The sequence below is a fragment of the Cryptomeria japonica genome, chromosome 7 (genome assembly GCF_030272615.1).
Source record: "Cryptomeria japonica chromosome 7, Sugi_1.0, whole genome shotgun sequence".
NCBI lineage: Eukaryota > Viridiplantae > Streptophyta > Pinopsida > Cupressales > Cupressaceae > Cryptomeria > Cryptomeria japonica.
In genome coordinates this window covers 412048437-412071387 of record NC_081411.1, presented here as the reverse complement: position 1 = coordinate 412071387, position 22951 = coordinate 412048437, and the positions used below count along the sequence as shown (strand labels likewise).

General features: G+C 36.0%; 1 protein-coding gene across 9 annotated transcripts in view; it reads right to left on the bottom strand.

Annotated features, from left to right (window-relative positions):
* The window catches only part of LOC131033384 (uncharacterized), a 51060-nt gene extending 28981 nt beyond the window's left edge, over positions 1 to 22079 (bottom strand). For 7 of the 9 annotated variants that reach the window (XM_057964609.2, XM_057964600.2, XM_057964598.2 and 4 more), the window contains exon 1: positions 6735 to 6790. In XM_057964609.2, the coding sequence (XP_057820592.1) occupies positions 6735 to 6775 (41 nt within the window). In that variant the 5' untranslated portion in view covers positions 6776 to 6790. Of the gene's footprint in view, positions 1 to 6734; positions 6791 to 21711 lie in introns of those variants that run through there. The other 2 variants (XM_057964604.2, XM_057964603.2) reach the window with 2 other exon arrangements.
* Positions 22080 to 22951: the final 872 nt, after the last annotated feature.

The window sequence follows — 22951 nt, the reverse complement described above, 5'->3', positions numbered from 1 at the left end:
ATATTTAAAATTTGATAAATTTTTTTAAAAATATATAAATTAAATTAAACAAATTTAATATTGTTTGTTCTGACGTTTTTTAGACATATTATTTATATTTTATAAAAAATTAAATTTATATAAAGCGAATTTAATGGTGAATTTTTTTTTCAAATTTTTTCCTCTTGCCGAATTTCATCCGAATTTTATTGTTGGCGAATTCAAACTCGAACTCGAATGCGGTGACTTAGGAACTTGTCACTATGTGACTCGATTATTGAGAAGGTCTCCTCCCTAGCTAAGAGGGAGTGTTGATGTTGTAGCTAGGTCGGATCCCTTCTAGGGCCTGTTGTGACATTTTCACACATCACCCCATTGCAAACGGGGACCCCTAATTTTTCGGCCCTTCCGGTCTTTTGGCTTTGTTTTTTTGGGTCTTTTCACAACATTCTCGTTAGTCTCTCAATTTGCGAGTGTTTGGGGGTCATATTGATCAAGTTTGCTTTTCGTTTGAGCAAATCCAGTTAAGTCTAGGGCATGTTTCGTCAATTTTAGGGTTTCTGCATTTTGTCCCAGATTTTAGGGGTTTTTGTTAGTGTTTTGAAGAAACCAAGCATACAACTGGAATCAGGACCCTTCAAGGAACCTCCCATTAAAATTTGAGCCAAAACTGAGCAACTTTCTATTTTTAAAAAGTTCCTATTTTTAGGGATTTTGCTGAGTCCCGGAATGTCGTCATTTTGCCAAAAATCAAACTTACTATTTTTAGTAATTTCTATTTTTAGTAAGTTTCTATTTATAGTAAGTCATTATTGTGTCCTGTCTAGGGTCTAATGCTGACATTTTAAAAGTTTCTATTTTTGGAAAGTTTGTTCTGACAGGACCATTCAGGCAAGGTGATGAAGATTGAGCATTCGCGACTACTGCTAATTCCAGAAAGTCGAAAAAGCAGACAAGGAGAGTCAAAAAATGGTTAAGTACTGGAAGCACACTCCTCAAATGGAAAGCTCGGGAAATTTCTCTCTGTCTACATAAATGAAGAAGGCATGGAGGATCCACAAATTCGTTGAATCCTCCACCAGTGCAAAATTCCGCCCCAAGCCACAGCTGGGCGCCAAAATGGAGAAGGCATGGAGGATTCACAAATTCATTGAATCCTCCACCAATTCAAAATTCCGCCCCAAGCCACAACTGGGCGCCAAAATGGAGAAGGCATGGAGGATTCGCAAATTCGTTGAATCCTCCACCAATGCAAAATTCTGCCCTACTCCTCAGCTGGCCGCCAAAATAAAGAAGTCATGGAGGATTCACAAATTCACTGAATCCTCCACCAGTGCAAAATTCCTCCCCAGGCCACAGCTGGGCGCCAAAATGAAGGAGGCATGGAGGATTCACAAATTTCATTGAATCCTCCACCAAGTCAAAATTCCACCCAAGATGAAGGGCAAGCGCCAAAATGAAGGAGGCATGGAGGATTCACAAATTTCATTGAATCCTCCACCAAGTCAAAATTCCACCCAAGATGAAGGGCAAGCGCCAAAATGAAGGAGGCATGGAGGATTCACAAATTTCATTGAATCCTCCACCAAGTCCAAATTCCACCCAAGATGAAGGACAGGCACCAAAACCAAGGAGGCATTGAGGATTCACAAATTCACTGAATCATCCACCAAGTCAAAATTCTGCCCAAGATGAAGGACAGGCGCCAAAATCAAGCAGTCATGGAGGATTCACAAAATTGATGAAATTCCCTCTCCAGTAAAAAAATCCATACTTAAACTTGATGATTGAAAATTGTCTAAGGCATGAAAGTCAAAGGGTCGAGGAATGAAAAGCCAAAAAAAAATCCCCTCGAGAAATTTTTTGAAATTTCCCTTTTTAGACACCAAATCTTATCAAAATCCGGAAAATTTTGCAAATTTGGACTCGTGATATAATTCTCTCCTTGACCCGAGTCCTAAATTTTAGGAAAATTCCTAAAAAATAGGAAATGTGGCAAAGTGGTCAATGGAAATTCCTTCCTTCGCAACAGAATTCTTGGAAAAGGTGAAAATTTGGTTGTCTAAAATTCCTTCCTTCAGGACAAAATTCCAGGAAAGGTGAAAAATTGACTAAAAGTTTGAAATTTCTTACTTCAGGACAGTTCTTGGAAATCATGAAAATTGGCTAAGGCATGAAGAATTTCCTTCCTCAGGGGTAAGGAACAAATTTATATTCAAAGGAGAATTCCTTCACAACATGAATTCCACGTCGGGATGAATTGTAGGTGGAAAAACAATTTCTTGGCAAGGAAGGAATCAGGGATGAACTGAACAAGAAATTTCCCCCAAGAAAAGTTTTTAAAAAATCCATTCTCGGGCATCAAATCACATCCAAATTTCAAAAACTTTTGGAAAATTTTCTCTCCTGGACCGTGGAACCCTAATTTGAAAATTTTCCTAAAAAATAGGAAATGTGCAGAATTGATGAAAAACCTTCTTCAAGCAAGGAAAGTTGAAGAGACTTCAAGAAAATTCTTCCTGAATCAAATTTTCCCTCTCCAACAATTCCAGATGTGCAGGAGCAGATATACGACGACAATGTCCACTTGCATGGCGAGGATCTATTGAACACGTGGCAGTAGAGTGGCGCATTCATTACCGGAATATTTGACCAAATGGCGACCCTGTCATTGCATGTTGAATTTATGGCAGATTCCTTCTGCATGCTGCCGCATATTCAAGAGATGATGCTGCATTTATGGCATCATGGGCGATTTTTGCATGACGGTACATCCATTGCATAGTGGGCACTTTTTAAATGTAATGGTTAATTAATGCTTTATGGGTGCCATTTTCGACAGGATTGTAATTAATTGTATATGGGCTTTATGGGGTATTTATTGTTGATTCCCACCTTGTTGCATCCTGAGTGGAGAATCTTTGGGCAAACCCTAATTAGGGTTTTGCATGTTATCATAGCTTGAGGCCTATATAAAGGGGTGACCCCCCTCATTTGTAAAGGAGGGAGCTTTGCATGAAATTGTTACGAAAAGTTTTTGAGAAAATAATAGTGAAACATTGTGATCTGTTGGTGTCCACTTAAGTTATTTTTTCAAAACTTGCATGGTTTCACCTTCCTCTCTTAGAGTAGAATTTTATTTTCTCAGTTATTAGATAAAGTGCTTGGATTTCAATGGAGAATGTAGTGGTGTTTGATGAATTTCCATGGTTCATACTTTTCGCATCTTACTGATTGTAAGTTGCAGTGTAAAGTTAGCCTGAACCCCCAAATTTGTGTTAAGTTCAATTGTGAATGGTTGTTTGGATTGCGTCGTGTTGGGTATTCAAATGCACTTTCTCAATATGAAAATTCTTCAACATCCTCAGAAAATTGCACCGGTTCTTGCAGAGTTGTAGTTTATCTTGGCAAAGCAGAGCTTGGTTTGTTTGGAATTTGTCCACCAAAGCATTAACTATTGATATCATGGCCCTTAGGAATAGATTTAGATCCTTCTAAACCCTTTCCCTTTTATTTTCAATTCATTTTAGCCAGTTCGAAGCAACAACATCACAAAATTGCCATATCTGATGATGGAGTTCCAGCCACAACAAAGAAGTGAAAGAATGATGCAAACGTAAGGCCCCTTGGATTACCAGCAATCGCATCAGCCAACTGAGTCACATCCGTAGCATAAAGGAACCTTGGAGGTGACCGTTGGCAACTTTATTTTGTGTTCGACGTAGTCATAAAAAACACGTCAACAGGGCCAACCTGGCATCTTTTGATGGCTAATTGGCCTGTCAACCTTAGCCATAACTATTTGGCAAAATTCAAATGTGTAATCTTCTTTAGGACTGGCCCTAATTGGGTGATGTAACTTGTGGATAGGTCATGTCCTATATTGAATGTAACTTGTATTGAAACGTGTTGGGGCTGACCTATATTAAGGTCACTTGTAACATGTAGGGCTATTTCAGTTTTGGCGCCAAGCTTAAAGCATTGAATGGTAATTAAATATGTTCTCCATCCAAGCCGAAGGCTGCAAATTATCCTTGAAGGCAGAGCGAACTTCACCCTAGGTGCAGCGAACTTCATCTCAGAGACAGCAACCCTTCTTGCGACAGCGAACATCATATCCTTAAAGATAAGTTCATCATTGCATGTTTTCCCTAGGTTGAAGACATTATACTACTGAGCATAGTTTGCTGATTGCTTCCAGAGTTGAAGCACATTGTAAAGATACCTCTGATTATTGCATAATAAGATCTGAGATTATAGCTGGGTTGAACACAGACTTTTAGAAGCCATTGCCTTTTCCAAATGGAACATGGGAAGATATTAGTATGGATTTTGTTTTGAGATTACTTAGATCTTACAAGGGACATGATATTATCTTTAAATTAATGGACAAATCTTCCAAAATGGCTCACTTTGTAAGAAAACCAATGAAACACTAAATATTGCTCGATTATTTTTCTGGTATGTGGTAAGATTGCAGCATTTGCCTAGAAGTATCACATTTGACAAGGATACTAAGGTCACGAGTCATATTTGGTGGATACTATGCCAAAGATTGCAGGTGATAGAGGATTTCATCCCCACACTAATGGAAAAACAGAGGTACTTAATAAGAGACTTAATAATCTACTTAGAAGTTTAGTTGGAGACAAAACTACTTGCTGGGATTTTGTTCTTGCCTCAACAAATTTAGCCTACAAAAATTTAGCAAAGGTGAACTAGTGCTTCTCGTTCCACATTTTCTATGGAAGATCTCCAAGTTGTATAACAGCTTTAATTAAGGTGGTTGCTAAAAGAAAAAATGCAGAGGTCGAAGACTTCATAGGATATATATGCAAAATTACATGTGGAAATAAGAAGTGAACTTGGAAAAACAATTCAAAATACAAGGAAAAGGCCAATGAGAAAAGGAAAGTGGGTCATTTACAATCAATGATTCAATTATGATATTTCTATTGAAGGCTAAGTTTCCCAACGGGACCCATAATAAATTGAATACAAAAAAAATGGACCCTACAGAATTATGCAAAAAGTCTTTGACAATGCATATAGAGTTAATTTTCCAACACTGATAGATATTTCACCATTCTTCATTGCTATTAATCAACACACATGTAGATGACTATAGTGTTGCTATAGATTATGATGATGCTATTTGTGTTGCATTTCCAGACAGAATTGGTAATCATAACATACTATAGGTTTGTGATGAAGACCAAAAACAAATATTATAATGAGCATTTGGTACTATAGAAAGAAAAAGGGGGCTATTGAAAATGAATGGTTATCTAAAGCAAAATTCGCTCATTTGAGTGAAAGGATAGTTCTCACACTATACCTTCAGTATATAATAGCACCTTAAGGTCCAAAGACAATTTCAATCAAATCAAAAAATTGGAAACAAAAAATTCTCTGCTTTCTTTCCTAATTGTTTCGTCTATAGGTGTTTGATGTGGAAAAATAAATTCCAAGTTGGGGCATTCTCATTGGATATCTAATGTTATCAACATTCTAATTGGCTAATGGTCAATTCCAATCAAGTTTCAATTGTAGAGCACAAGTTTACTACTGAGAGTAGGGGGAATCAGTAGTAAATAAAACTTTAATTTTTTATCCAACTAAATCTTATTAAAACTTTTAATTTGAATTCTGAAATGAAAGCACCAAATTGAAAGCTAAAAGAGACACCGCACAATGACACTAATGCACAAGAGAAAATGTGGAAACCCAAGGTGGGAAAACCACGGTGAGTAATGCTACTAGGATCTACTATCCTAATCCAGCCTCACGAATAATTCAATTACAATGATTAAGGGCACCAACCCTAAGGAATCACCCAATCCCTTACCAAAGAGCACCAACTCTTACTGAACCAAACTAAATTACTTAAACTCTAAGTTACCGGTTCGGGTTCGGATTTGGGTACGGATTCGCGGATTCGGCAAAAAAAAAAAAGAAATCTTGGGTACGGGTACGGGTTCGTCCGTATATATATATATATATATATATATATATATATATATATATATATATATATATATATATATATATATATATATATATATATATGTTCAATATACAATCCATACAAAAATAAAATATACAATGTGACTTTCCATACAATAATGATAAATCATAAATCATAAATCCATAATTATTAATTGTCAATGCCAATAAATATTCATATATCACAAATGTAATCAGTAAACTAATAACTAAAGTCTAAATATCATATTCATAATTTGTGAAAAAGATAATATTCAAGTTTCAAGTCTTTTTTAAAAAGTCATAAAGGGGCGAATTAGAGTTTTATTATAAAAAAACTATTTTTTAAAGTCTTTTTTTATCATTTTTTATTGTTTCTTTGACTCGTGGCCCTGTTTTTTGGAAACCACGGAGGACCCAAGGAGGACCCGGGGAGAACCAGGACCGGGCAAGAACCAGAACCCGAACCCAGGCCAAAAGGGGAAGAACCGGTAACTTAGCAGTTAAACTTCACAAAATGATGATGTACAGTCATAAATTACTTCATACTGAATTAGTTTGATCTCAACTTCAACCTTCTGATAAATCTGCCTTTTACAAGTTCTGGTCAGTGGTCAGAATTGCTTAATAAAATTTCATCAAACAAAACATTACATGTATGATTGCTGTTTACAATCTGAATCAATCAATATAATCTGAACCAATCAATACAATCTGAAATAATCAATGCAATCTGAACCAATCAATACATTGTTATAAGTACTGTATACCTCAATCTTCTTCTTAGGTTTGACCTTCCAGCACCTTGCATTCATTCAGGTTTTCCTCAAGGATATATTAACAGATTCACTTCATTTAATTCTCAGAAATTAGATCATAAATCTTTGTTCAGAATTATATCATTCTAATTCATAATTCTCTGCAATGTTATTATTTACTTCTCTTTAATCTGTTCTCAGCATTCATATCCCTTTTTCAACAATCAAAAAGCCACAAACCATATGCATATATAAATACAACTTGATAACTGTTCCCAACAGTTAACAGTTGCAACCAGTTATAACTAATCGGATTGGCAGTTGATAATTAGTTTATAACTTCCTCCAAACTTCCTTAACCAAAACAGTATTCCTTCTCATCGATTACACAAACATTGTTATTAAAAAACAAGTCACATCTATTATAATCTTTAACTTAACAAATACAACTGCTTTGATGTTTAGAAATCTTGTTAATGCTTGACACATTCAATGAATCAGTTAGATCAAACTGTTTTGTCAATTGAACTCAATCCATATTCGAAGTTTGTGTAACATTAATGAGGATACAGTCCAAGATAGAAAACATAATGATCACGCGGAATCTAAAGTCTGAGATGGAAGACATAATAATGATATCATGAAAATCTGTTTTTCATGGTTAATCTGAACCCACAATGAATGTTTTGTTTGTTGAAAATTAACACGTTTCCTGTTTGTTGGTTCTGTTAGATTCAAGGACAACACAAACAATTTCAGAACAAAATCTGTAACAGCCACACAATGTGATACCATTTTCTGGAGATAGGTCAACCGATCACATTTTTCAGTAACAAGCTTAGGGTTTCAGAATCTCTCGACATCAATGACAAATACCAAGAGCAATTTATCCTTATTCATAATTTTTGAAGTGGTCGAAAAAGTGCCTATAAAAAACAATAACCATGACACATTCATGGACATCTATGTTGAAATTATAGCTAAGTTCGGATTACATGTAATTATAGCTTGCTATGAATATTGGGCAAGACCTATATAATGTAACTTGTGGATAGGACAAGACCTACTGAATGTAACTTGTAATTAAGCAAGACCTATATGTAACTTGCAATTGTATTGGACAAGACTCATATGAATGTAACTTGTAATCTATAGGTTTGATCCTATTCTTGGCGCCAAAACAATAAATGGGAGGCTATGTCACATATATATACAAAGCATCATTCATGCTTATTACATGCTCATTCCACACAATGATCTCCTTCAGCGACAATCAAAGAATACATTCATTCAGCAGTAATCAGCGAATCCATGCAGTCATCAGCGAATGCATTCTTATCAGCAGCGAATCATCTTCTATGCTCAGTGAATTGCTTTCTGGAAACAGCAAACTCCACCTTGAGGACAACGAACCTTATTCAGAGGACAGCAAACTAGATACAAAGGGCAGCAAACCTTCTTGAGGCAGTGAATTGATCTGCAAATGGTGTCTTGAATCAGCATTCAAGTGTACTGCCGATAAGTCATTTCATTATTGTGTATGCCCTAGTTTGAGTACTCCATACTACTGTTCACATTCTGCTGTTCTGATTGCTTCAAATGTTGAAGCAGATTTGTAAAGACTCAAACTGATTTGTCATAATAAGATTTGAGATTATAGCTGGGTTTTTCACCTCCACGTGGGAGGTTTTCCTAGGGTATTCTGGTGCTCTTTATGTGCGTTGATTTTTGGTTTTCTGATTTTGCTATCTATATATTACAGTCTGATCCTAAAACTAACATGGTATCAGAGCAGGTTCCTTCTATAAAGCAAGACTAGGGCTAGCATGAATCAGCAACAAATCTGGACAATATACCTGCTTGTCAAATTGAAGGCATCGATGGGGCCATAACAAGAATATGAAGGGTTCAATCTTTGCATACAGTTGTTCTTCCTCCTCTACCCTCATTTGCTTACCTCTGTTACGAAAGGTTTGGAGACTTGTATCTGCTTGCCTTGTCGTTATTGGTATTAGTTCTTTCCTACAACCCTAGTTTGGGATCTTAATTAGTGCACAGGGTTCTCTTGCTTGTTAACTATTTCATCAAAGAGTGCCTTCATATGTTGGTTTGTGCACTTGTTTCCTTGCTTCAGATCTTAAGTATTTCTTTTATTCCATTAAGGGCAGTATAATTGTCATCCTAAGGTTTGTAACTATCACCCTAGTTTGAGTTGTGTTCTTGCTTTAAGAATTTGTTATAAACCTTAGTTCGGATTGTTGAAGTTGGTATTCGGATCTTAGTTTGGATTGTTGAAGTTGGCATTCAAATTGTCTTACTCTCTATTTTTTAGTATATTTATCTCTCATCCTTCTTGATGTGATTTGCTATGAATATGCAATGATCCAATTTGATGCATTGATCTGAATATATCATCCTTGACACTTAATATTATCAACATCTGTTGCAGATATAAAACTAGGAGTATCCTAACCGATATACCAACAAGCATAAGATAGGAAGATTGAAAGATGAATGAAATTTATAGAAGATTTAGAAATATGGAAAATTAGTTGAAAACATATAATGAATAGTGTCCTTTAATCATTAGTGTGATACGCATGTAAAGGTAAGATGCCTTAGTCATCATATTCAGTAGATATGCCTAATGATGGCCTTACTATCTTCATATTATGATTTGATCCTTTATGATACTTGTTGCATAGTTATGATGCACTGTATTCTATCTAAGTCTTGAAATGCTCAATAGTCTTGCTGCTCTGGAATTATGTACTCTTATGGTGTGTCTCTTGATTTGCATCAAATCTTTTAACATCATATGGACTGTATTTTTTGTTCTAAGAGTGTTTTATGTTTGGATAAGGTTGTCGTGTAGGGTTGTGACTGTGCAACTCTTGGTTCTCATCAGCTCTTCATAAAGCTCTCATGATCCTTGTTATACTTTTATTATAACCTTGCTTTGCTCCTCTTGTGTAGAGGATTGCCTTTAGCTCTAATGCATTTTCTGTCATGGCTTTCACTATCCTCACATAATATTCATTGTGATATTATCTCTTCAATTTGAGCATACTGCCTATTACATTTTTTGAAGTAAGTATTCTCTTGATGATGAAACCTAAGATTAATGAGGTATCTAACTCATTGAAGTTGGCTTTTGATCATACGCTTGTGCTCAACTACAATGTGTATCCTTTTGAGTGGTTGATACTCATATCTGATTTTACACATTGGCTGGAAAAACAATTTGGCTTATATACCTTGCTTATAGATTTTATAAAATGTTTTCTGAACACTTGCCTTAGTTTTCTGATATGATCAAGCACAGCTAACTCTCTGTTATTCAACTATGGAAAACAATTTTACATTTAAAGAATGTTGTGTAGCTTTACACTATGATTGAAGTTGATCATAGACTGGCAATATCCTTTTGAGCAATCTTGGCATAGGTTGTCAATGGTGGAAGTCTAGTCAATAAAGAGATAAGTTATTTTACATGTTAATTCATTCTATTGGGATATTTAATCATGTTGATGCTTCTCTTCAAGAGATTCTTGAATTACCATGCCTTCAAGCTTAAGAGGGAGTTTGGTTTCTTCACTTGAAGGTATGCCATGATCATAATGATTGTGCTATGGGTCCATTTCGTAAAAGTAAAGTAAGGAAAAGATTGGCATTTCTCATCTATGATTTATGGCTGCCTTCTTTGATTGATTCTTATATTATGCAATCTTCATAAGACTTGATTACCACAAATTTATATTCAGAATCAAGAGGGAGATCCATATGGAAGTTTTTGAGAAAATATGAAGCTAGATGTGTAGCTCATAGTCAGAAGGAAACATTTGCCCGTGCTGCTAGATATACTAATATTAGAACCATTATAGCTAATGTTGCAGGCTAGAAGTTGGATATAAAGACTGTTTTCTTAATGTTGTTTATATTGAATAACTAGAAGGTTATGAGAATCAAGATAAAGAATCTCATGTGTGCAAATTAAAGAAAAGCTCTTTATGGCCTCAAGCAAGATTCTTGAGCTTGGTATGAGAAAATTGACAAGTATTTGATTAGTTTAGGATCTTGCAAGAATGATGTTGATTCTAACCTTTACTTTAAAAGTATTTTTTTGGTGAAATGCTAATTCTGGATGATTAATTTCTAACTAGTGAAAATAGTCTCATCTCTACATGAAGAAAGAATTAGCTTTAGAGTTTGAAATGAAGGACTTAGGCTTAATGCATTACTTTCCAGGGTTAGAAGTATGGCAAGATCTAATGAAATTATTCTAAGTCAAGGAAGTATACTGAATAGATTTGAAATGATGGATTGCAAACCTATGTCTACTCCTATGGAAACTAACTTGAAGAAATTGAGTTTCTTCCAGATCCATCAGAGTACAGACGGTTGATTGGATCCTTGATGCATTTGTTATCAGCCAATTTATGAACAAACCAAAGCATGTTCATCTTGTTGCAACCAAGGATATCCAGAGATATTTGCAAGAAACAGTTGGCTACGGGTTGAAGTATCCAATCAACACTGTCATTTCCTTGGAAGACTACTTTGATTTTGATTAAGAAGAATGTATTACTGACAAGAAGGACACTTTAGGAATCTATTTTGGGTTGGGTTTAGTCGTGATCACTTGTGCTAGCAGGTATCAGTCCTCAATTGCATTGAGTACAGCGGAAGTTGATTACATTGCATCAAGTATGAAGCAATGTGGCCTCACAAAGCTTCTTGCTAAGTTGCTTGGCTAACCTTGGGAACTGTTGATGTGTTTTTTATGCACATGCGAACACAGAATAAAATACCTAAAGGGTACCTTATCCTCTCTTGAATAAAGCCTCTGAATGCTGAAGATGTCACGAAAAGGATCAATCGGGATGACTTCAAGGTTCTTTTTGTAGGATCTCTACGTGTGGATAAGCTCTCTGTGGTATGATGTGATTTTGCTGGAATCACAAGGGGACTTACACTTGACAACCCAAACGTCTGATTCGCTTTGAATATTGCTGGAACACAGGATTTCACTAGCCTAGACTTTTTGAAAAAAAGGAAAAAGGATGAGGGCGAGGAAAGGATCTAATTCTGATACTAAGAAATGTAGGAGCAATGATTGATTTTTGATGAAATTCTAACTAAGTTTTGTTTTGACATCCCAAGACCATCTCCACAAGGTTAGTGCGATCTTTGGAGGAAAGCTTTATGATGTTCAGATCATCGCTACAGGCGTAGACACCATCAGACTGATGCATATCAATGAAGAAGCGACAATTGAAGTTGAGCTTAAGCTAAATGATTCCAGTTGACTACACAAGGCAAGTCTGCAATCAACAAACTGCTAGTAGTATGGATATACGAATTTCACCATCAATCAAACACATTTCTTCCACTCATCTAATAACATGAAATCAAATTTGAGAAGTATAGAGACCATGCAAATTGTTGAATCGACCCATAGATTTCACCATTTCTTCAATGAAGTTTTACAAGTCTTTTACAACATCTTGGCAACAATCTTTGCCTTATCTTGCTATTTTATTCTAAGTGCTATTCTATCAACTGACTATCCACTATTAGCTAACTATTCACCTTCTAACTACTGACTAACTATTGTTGACTCCTATTCACTAACTATTAGCCTTTACAAATGAGGAGCCAGGGCTTATATAGTGCCCACAATACAAATCAATGGCTTAGATCAATTTGAGATCAATGGCCAAGATTTTACAATGAAAACCTAATTAGGGTTTGTTACAAACAACTTAATTCTCACCAATGAAATAATTGCATTATTTGGACACATGTCTTCTCTGGAATATTCGACCAATGGATAGCCAGGGTAGGTATATCGAAGTTTGTGCCACCTTTAATGAGCCAGGTACATTGAATCTAGACGTGCTAAGGTGGACCAACCCGAATGGAGGAGTGATGACTGGGATGCCACCTTGTCCAACACTTGGTTGATGCTCAATTTGGTGATGCTTTCCTTCAAATGCTGGACTGGAAGATAGATGGAGAAGGTCGTCCTTGTTGATACTGGACTGGAGGAGGTCGTCCTTGTCCTGGCTTGATCTTCTTTGATGAGGGTCCGCCAAGTAATTGATCCTCCGACTCCAGGGCCGCCATTTGATGCCTACACAAAAGATTAAAGTTAGTCTTTGAGCATCAAACCTTAAAGCATAGAATTTAGGACCTTTCAAGAGAATGATTTAAGATATTAATTTGGAAATGACATGATAAATCCATAATTCTAATTTTTCAAATTAATGGCAATGAAATCAAAATAAATCTTGAATAAGAACTTCAAAATGATTCTTCATACCTTCTCCTTTGAAAGCCTAACTATAAAACCTTGGAAAACGAAGAAAGAAGACCGGATTTTGCTGGACAAGGGTTGAATTGTGGTCTTCCTTTGGATGAATTATGCCTCAATTAGCCTTCAAAAGCTTCACCTTCTTTAGCCTTCAACATTTAGCAAATTTTGGGATTTAGCCTCCAACTTAGTAAGAAATTCGCCTCCAATCTACTAGATTTCGCTCCTCTAATGTGCTCCTCAAATTCGCATAAGAAGGAATGAATGAATGATTTGAATTTTGAAACAATACTCCTTCCTTATATAGGGCGCTCACCCTAATTCTTGTTGAGGCCGACTTGACAAAAAGGAAATAAAATGAAACAAAACCCCCTTTTTGAAGGATGGCCGACTTGGCAAATAAAGGCAAATAACAAATATTGAGCGCTCAACTTAATTTTTTCATCATTTTTTTTTTTGAATTAATTTCAAAGCTTTAAGGGTGGATTTTTACATTTATTTTAAGGCTTGAAAATTAACCAATTCAATTACAAAGGCTTCAAATTATGCGAACTTAATTTAACCTCCCCAAATGTCTTAATTTTAGCAAGTTTGGTGAAAATTTGGGAATATGGAGGTTTGATTGAGGCTTAATGGAGCTTCCTTTCTCCTTAGGCTTTGAAATATTCAATAGTGATGAAGGTCTAGGTTCACTTCAAGACTTGTTTGAACCCATCCAGGCTTGTTCACTTGATCAAATTGAAATTTTCTCAACCTACATTTTTGCAAATTTCCACGACTTTGTCTTCACAATTTTGCAATTTGCCTTGGACTTAATCAATCAAGGTTGAATGATAGATTTTTTGATGATTTCGCCCTGGACCCTCTGGAAGGGTCAGGAGCGATTTTTTTCAATTTAGTCCTGAATACCTCATTCCCTTCACTCCAAAATCTCCCGGAAGGCAAGCTTATGTTTGTTTTGGCCTAATCAAGGTCTTGCATTTCAATTTTTTATCATTTCTTATGAGTAATTAGGTGAAAATGTAAATTTCGCCCTGGACCCTCTGGAAGGGTCAGGAGCGATTTTTCTTGTTTAGGCTTACTCCATCATTTTAACTCCAATCCACCTCACAAGGTTAGGCAATGATCCTCTTCATTCACTTCATGCATGCTTGGTTTGTTACTGCAAGGCAAAATAGGTGTTTGGAGGATTTTCGCCCTGGACCCTTTGGAAGGGTCAGGAGCGATTCTCCTTCTCTGACCTAGAATCATCAAATTTTGAAACAAACACCTACTCACAAGTGGTCTCAAAGGCCTTTTCTGGCTTGGTTTAGCCTTGTCTTAGCACAAACTTGAAAGGAATGCACTGGTTTTAGATTTTTCGCTCTGGACCCTCTGGAAGGGTCAGGAGCGATTTTTAGGTTTTAGGGCAATTCCCTCATCCCTTCATCTTCAAATCATTTCCAAGTGATAGAACATCATGCCTTACTCCCATCCAAGTCATGAATAGCGAAATCTTGTCTTAAATTTGCAAGAAAAAGGGAGAATTTAGAAATTTCGCCCTGGACCCTCTGGAAGGGTCAGGAGCGAATTTCTTCCTTGGCTTCATAATTCTCATCCTTAGCAATCCAATTCGACTTTAAGGCAATTCAAATGTCTTCTCATACCCATGCCTAAGCTTAGCTTTGCCCAAACTTTGGAAGAAAAGACAGGTTTTAGGATTTCCGCCCTGGACCCTCTGGAAGGGTCAGGAGCGAAAATCACCATTTGGCTCAATTCCTTCACTTTTCAATGATTTCTAAACATGCCTAAGGGTTTGAATATGCTCATTCTTCCTTTCATGATGCCTTAGACTTCTCAATTTGACCAAACAAGGCAAGAAATATCCCTCATAGAGATTTTCGCTCTGGACCCTTTGGAAGGGTCAGGAGCAAAAATTAGGTTTTAAGCAAAATCCTTCATTCTTCAAAGTTGAAACTTCTTCAAGAGGCAAAAACAAGCTATTCTTCTTCCATTCATGCCTATGCTTTGACCTTTTTCATTACAAACATGAGAGCTATTGGGAATTTCGCTCTGGACCCCTTGGAAGGGTCAGGAGCGAAATTTGACATTTTGTCCAAAAATCTTCATTTCGCATGCTTCCAAATCTTTAAGTGATGTCCAATCTTCACTCCAAGAGACCCTACACATCACAATTTAGCCAAAATTAGCGAAAAATAAGCTCAAATAAGATTTTCGCTCTGGACCCTTTGGAAGGGTCAGGAGCAAAATCTTCATTCTAAGCCAAATTGCTCAGTGTTCAAATTTCAAACCACTTCACAAGGCAAAATTAGATCATTTTCCAAGTTAGGAGCAAGGTTTCAAGCTCAAACAAGGTGGCAAATGAAGTTTATGATGAATTTCGCTCTAGACCCTTTGGAAGGGTCAAAAGCGAAATTCCTCTTCCAGGCTAGAATCCATCATTTTTCAAGGTTTTCAAACATTTCCAAAGTCCAAACATGTCCACTTTTCCCTTCAAAATGCCTTGCAAATCAAAATTTGGTCAAATAAGGCAAGAAATGAATCCTAGGTTGATTTTCGCTCTGGACCTTTTAGAAGGGTCAGGAGCGAAAATCACTTTTTAAGCAAAATCTTGATCTTTGAAGTCATCCAACTCCCTCTCAAGGAAAGAACATTCAAAAACCACTTCCACACGTGCCTTGGAAACTAGGAACTTGGTCTTGATAAGTGATAAATTGAGGTGTATAAGGATTTTCGCTCTGGACCCTTTGGAAGGGTCAGGAGTGAAATTCCTAATCTTGGCCAAAATCCTGACTTCATTTTCACATTTTTCCATCCAAACAAGTGTTTTGCCCTCAAAGATGCCTAGGAACGAGTTGGTTCTAAGTTTGGGTCAAACTAGAATGTCTTATGGAGATTTTCGCTCTGGACCCTTTGGAAGGGTCAGGAGCGAAATTCGCTTTGGACCCTTTGGAAGGGTCAGGAGCGAAATTTGACATTTTAGACTCTCCGTCAGGATCATTTTATGGAATATAACATTTAAGTATAAGAAAGATTTCTTATACTTTAAGTTATATTCCATATATACTTTCAGGATGTTTGAGAGTGGTTTCGGACCTGCAAGAGTTATATTGCAAAATCTAGTTTTTGGAGGATTCTTCAGTTTTCCAGACTTAGCCAAATTTCAGGGCATTTGAAGGTCAGGATGACATTTCAAACTTCATCACTCACCAACTCGACCTAGGTCGGACTTTCAAGAATGATACCCACTCACAAAGCAAGACACAATTAGCAACGAGAGCAAAACCAGGCCCTAAGGAAGACTCTCAAAGAAACCCTAATTCTGGGGGCCCTGTGGACTCACCCTGGCTCAAGCAAAGCCTGTAATCCAACGATCCCCTCGACAGAACTCATCCTGCAAAGGCTAACAGACAAAACCCTAAAAAACCTAGAAAACAAACCCTAGAAAGCAAAAAGCAGGGGTCCCCATTTGCAATGGGGCGATGTGTGAATACGTCACAACAGGAACCCACAGTCATTAATTGTGACAATCAGAATTGTATTAAGATGTTTGTTAATCCTGTGATTTATGTCAGGTCAAAACCTGTGGAATCTCATTATCACTACATTTGTGATATGATACAGAAAAGTGCAATTCAGCTGAAATATGTCAGCTCTATTGCAATTGTTCTCACCAAGCCTCTTGCTCCAGTGAAGTTTGTGTACTTCAAAGAGAGACTTGGAGTTGTGGAGAACATAGCTTTGGCTGAGAGGGAGTCTTAGTCCTAGTGATGCATTAAGTTGCATCTTCCACCCTCTGTGGGCAATGCAAGGTGGAGTCACCTTCTGCGGGTAATGCAAGGTGACATTGGATCCTTCTCTGGGAGAAGATTGAGGTGAAAGACCTCCTCCAGCCTCTACAAGCAATGCAAGGTGGAACCACCCTCTGCAGAAAGCAAGGTGGCAAGTTATTTTTCTCAGTAGAAAAGTTTTGAGGTGTAAGACCTCTTCTCACCCTCTGCGAGCAATGCAAGGTGGATCCATCCTCTACGAGCAATGCAAGATGGATATCATGAAAGAAGTTCATGATGTGTATTTATATATTTGTGTGTATTCATTTCTTGCAGGCGTGCATAATAAAGTTTTGAATCCATCCTTTGTGGGCAATGCAAGATGGATATCATGGAAAGGTCCATGATGATTTGTTATTTGGCTAGAATCCTCCCTAGCTAAGAGGGAGTGTTGAAATTATAGCTAAGTTTGGATTACATATAATTATAGCTTCCTATGAATATTGGGCAAGACCTATATAATGTAACTTGTGGATAGGGCAAGACCTATTGAATGTAACTTGTGGATAGGACAAGACCTATTGAATGTAACTTGCAATTGTATTGGACAAGACCTATATGAATGTAACTTGTCATCTATAGGTTTGATCCTATTCTTGGCACCAAAACAATAAAGCCAACCTAGGTAAATTGGGAGGCTATGTCACATATATATACAAAGCATCATTCATGCTTATTACATGCTCATTCCACACAGTGATCTCCTTCAGCGACAATCAGAGAATACATTCATTCAGCAGTAATCAACGAATCCTTGCAGTCATCAGCGAATGCATTCTTCTCAACAGCGAATCAGATTCTATGCTCAGCGAACTGCTTTCTGGAAACAGCGAACTCCACCTTAAGGACAAAGAACCTCATTCAGAGGACAGTGAACCTTATTCAGAGGACAGCAAACTAGATACAAAGGGCAGCGAACCTTCTTGAGGCAATGAATTGATCTGCAAATGATGTCTTGAATCAGCATTCAAGTGTACTGCAGATAAGTCATTTCATTATTGTGTATGCCCTAGTTTTATAATGTACCTATATAATGTAAAGGACTATATAATTAATATTAATTTTTAAGTTGATTACTATTTATTCTGAATATATAAATAATCAATATTTTAATAACTTATTTTTCATTATAAATGAATAATTATGTATTTAACTATTTAATTTTCATGTATAATTAATATAATGATATAATATTATAGTTAATAAAATTAATATAACTAATTATATCTAAAAATTATGGGATATTCCCTAAAACAAATCATAAGGTGGGATGGGATGTTAATGAAAAATGGGACAGCCTCAAAATCTCTCAAGGGTGCAATTCCAATGCATGACAAACAAAGATCAAAGAATCAAAATTAAGTGGTGTCCATCTTATAATGTTCCCAATTGAGATTCACCTTGATTTAGTCCTGAAACAATCATTCTAACTCAAAGTGAGAATAGTAATATATTAATAAATATAATTTTATCAAACTGTATATATTTTATTATATCTTTTAACTCAAAATCTTAAGAATAGTATGAAAAATAGAACTTGTCTTGCTTTATTGTAATGACCATAATAACCTCTTTCGAAAGGTCTAATGTTCCTTATTTGTCCTTATGCAAATTATATAATGACTGTCCATGTTATGAAGGCCTATGATTGCAATAATTGATTAACGATGTTATCTCTGATAACGTCAATCTGCATCTATCATACTGTTGTTGTCGATTTGATGTTATGATATAATATTTACCAATAATCTCGGTTTAATAACTGCTAATGTTATTATGTCTGACTTATGTTTAAGACGATAGTCTTCCCATTCATAATTAATGGTTGCAAAGGCAAACAGAGATCTACATGCGTCAGATCTGGTCTACCACTAACTATGTGTTGGCTGATGGCTTAATTATTTGTGTTTATATGAGCTGAGCGCCATTCCCTAGCCAAGGTGTGGGCCCCTCCATTGGGAGTAGCTCATAAGATTACACAAGGAAATTTAGAGATTATTGTTTGTGATTTGATCAATCAGCACCTACCAAGGTCAGCATCAATTACTATACTATTGGGAAATTAATATTAATTTTTAAGTTGATTACTATTTAATTTGAATATATTAATAATCAATATTTTAATAATTTATTTTTCATTATAGATGAATAATTATGTATTTAACTATTTAATTTTCATGTATAATTAGTATAATGATATAATATTATAGTTAATAAAATTAATATAACTAATTATATCTAAAAATTATGAAATATAATCACAAGATGGGATGGGATATTAATGAAAAATGGGACAGCCTCAAAATCTCCCAAGGGTACAATTCCAAAGCACAACAAACAAAGATCAGAGAGCCAAAATTAAGTGGTGTCCACCTCCAAAAGGAAGATTGATACACAGTTTTGACCGGATAACTTTGGGACAAGCATTGCTATAAGAAATGAGAAAAAGAATCTGGTATCAACAATTTCTAGAAAGCTTAAAATTGAAACCAACAATGAAGCAGAGTTTATGATCCTTTTAACTAAATTGTAACTATGCAAAAAGGAAAGCATATCCAATTTAGACATAGAAGATCACTCACAAATCTACATAAATGCAATTTGTGACCACCATGTGTTAAATTGGAAGTTGCAAAAATCACAAGGTTTATTTCATATTTGGACAATCTTGGACTACATGGACAACATATCAATCAAACATTGCTATCAAAAGAGGTGAATCACATGGTAAATTTTCATGCTAATCAAGCTTGTGAAAAAACTAAAGAGGGGATCATTTCAAACAATAAAAATAGGAGAAAATATCTTTCACTCTGAAAATTTACTAGAGATACTACTTTCTTCATGGGATGACTTACCACCCATTCTACGATGTACTATGACGATCATTCAAACCTGGAAAACCACAGACGGAATACATCTGTAAGATTTTATCAGCTCTCTTCGTAAATTGGTAATTTAGAATCTCTTTCGTACAAAGCATTTTGCAAAGTACAATTCATTGGTTAAAACTGCCCTTGTTTGACCAAGAAGACCTTGATCCAAATGAAGTTGAGACAGTAATTGGGATGGTCATGGTCATGATAACCACATACTAGAACTGTGTTTGATCAATCATATACTAGTTCTCAAAAGAAAGTGCTAGGAGAAACATGCAATGGTTGGTTACATCAAAGATCCTTTAAAGCCCTTGGGATTGATTCCAATTTCTGCATTCAACAAAAGGCCGAGGACTGGTAGTGTCAGTGGCATCTTCAATATTGCCATAGCCAGCGCAAACAAAGACTTAAAATAATCACTTTGTTCAGTCGAGAAGGATTCGAGAGGGAATATGGAAACATTCAATTTTTTCATCACAATCCCAAACAGGCACTATGACTCACTCCTATCTCCACCACACCTAAGTCTCCTAATTCATCACAATCCCAAACAGACAAATGTATCTTAAATGCAATACCCTCATCTGATGGAGCTGACGTAATCCTATATATATATATATATATATATATATATGCTCACACACACGCACAACGTGCGATTTTTCAAATTTCATTTCTCATTGTGCTGCCATTATTGTCAAGTTTTAAGTGTCTTATTTTTGGTATGATAGGTTTTGCCTGCAGCAGGGATTTTTCGATTGGATGCATATCGATCAGCTGACCAAGTTTTAAGGCAGAGTATTGTGATATCAGCGGAAGTTTCCAAGCATTGTGCACCTATGTTTATGTCACTTTATTTTCAGTTTTATTTTTGTTTTTTTAGATTTCACTGTGACTGTATTTATTAGTTAGAACAAAGACTGCATTCTTGCTGAGGCTGAGCCTCATTGGCTCTGTATTTGAAATCTGAAGTTTATAATAGACTTTGTATTCAATTTTTTCATTGAATTGTTTTCAAGTTTCTTCTGTGTAACTCTGGTCTCAATGCTTGCAGTATGTTGGCTTTCCCTGACCCACACAGCTACTGTACCAATTTTGGCAAAATGATAATGAAAGCAGTCCCTAACTTTCACATATGTATCGCAAGGTTGTGGTATACATTCAAGATTGTGATTTAACATTTAATGGTTATAAGTTAAATTCAAGGTTGAACCATCAGAAGAAATCAACAAACCTAAGTGTACTGTGTAATATATTTGAAGATTCAACCCCGAAATTTTGAATCCTAGCAGGCTAATCAGAGAATCACCAATATCCAAAATAATAGAAACTACAAAAGAAAACCCAAAAACCCACCAGTATCCAACAAGAACAAAAAACCGAATCCGCCAATGACGATAAAAATCACAAACAAAACAAACATGGAGATCTGAATCAATTAAAATTGTATTTTAAGTGTTCAAGGTGTTCTGCTGAAAAGGTAATAGGGAACAGTCACAAAAGCCTGATCCAAGTTAAAACTCTATCATTGTATGATGCGAATTGGGTTTGTAGATAATGGCGAAGTTGCGGTGTATTAATTGTGGGATACATTCAGAGTAGCAATTTAATGACTGATGATTATGGAGTTCATTCAAGATTGATTTAACAATTATGGGATACATTTACTGTGATCCATGTTTATAAATCTCAAGATTGTGATCCATAAATCATCCCACAAGATTAAACAAACGTCATCCCACACAAGATTAAGCAAACACCATTACTTCGAAAGATTCAACCCAAATTTCATAACAAAGAATTCATTATCACTAAAAACAAAGCAATTTATTGTCCTAAAGAACCCAACACAATCACCAATGATCACAGTCAATCTCTCGCCAATGCTAAATTCTAATTAGTTATCATAAAAAAACACAGAAAATCATATCACATTGCCAAAGCAAAAGTACAAAATGGCTTACCTGCACGGGGAGACCGAGATGCCAGATAAAACAGTAGTAATATTTCCTCTTCAACAACACACCCCAGATAATTGCAAAATCCTCTGAAAACGGCGCTAAAGATAGCAGAGCCCACTTGCTGCTTCAAGAAGGCCCCCAAGATAATTACAGAAGCCTCTGAAAATCCCTCAAATAGCAGAGCCCACTTGCTGCTTCAAGAACGCCCCCGAGATAATTGCAGAAGCCTCTGAAAATCCCTCAAATAGCAGAGCCCCCTTTGACATCAAATGCCAAAGCAATTAAGAAAATATACTAGAACATACAACCAACTACTCCCCTTGAGAAGTAGCTCTCCTCCATCAAAGCCGGAAAAAGGTTTCTCTATTAGTTTATGTCGGTTTGATACCAATCTTCAATCATCTAAGTCTCTATCGATGGGGTATTACCCCAAGCTGCTTTCTGAGATATTCAAAGGTTTCCTTAGGCAAAGGTTTTGTAAAGACGTCTGCAATCTGCTCTTTAGTATTCACATAAACCAATTTCACTTCATTTGCTTCAACATTCTCTTTCAGAAAATTATATTTTATAGAAACATGCTTTGTCTTGGAGTGAAATACCAGATTCTTTGATATATCAATTGCTGATGAATTATCACAATAAATGATTATCGTTTCTTTGCATTTTACCTTTATGTCCTTCAACATTTTCTTGATCCATAATACCTGAGTACAATTAGTTGTTGTTGCAATATATTTTGATTCTGTTGTTGATAATGATGTACAACTCTGCTTCTTGCTTATCCAAGAAATCAATTTGCTACCAAGAAAGAATGCACCGCCAGTGGTACTCTTTCTATCATCTACATCTCCTGCCCAATTTGCATCCGTGTATGCACATAAGTCAAAATTTTCATCTTTAGGATACCATAAACCAAGATTTGTTGTGTCTTGTAGGTACTAGAAAATCCTTTTTACTGTTGATTCATGATTTTCTTTAGGATTGCTCTAAAACCTTGAAACGATACACACTGCATTCATTATATCAAGTCTTGTTTGTGTCAAATACAGTATACCTCCAATCATAGATTTGTATCTTGTCGGATTAACAGGAGCTGAATCATCCTTCAATGACAATTTATCAGTTGTAGTCATAGGAGTACTTACCAGTTTAAAGTTTTTCATACCAAATTTCTTCAGTAGTTCTTTCAAGTATTTTGTTTGACATATGAATATACCTTTATCAGTTTGTGAAATCTGCAATC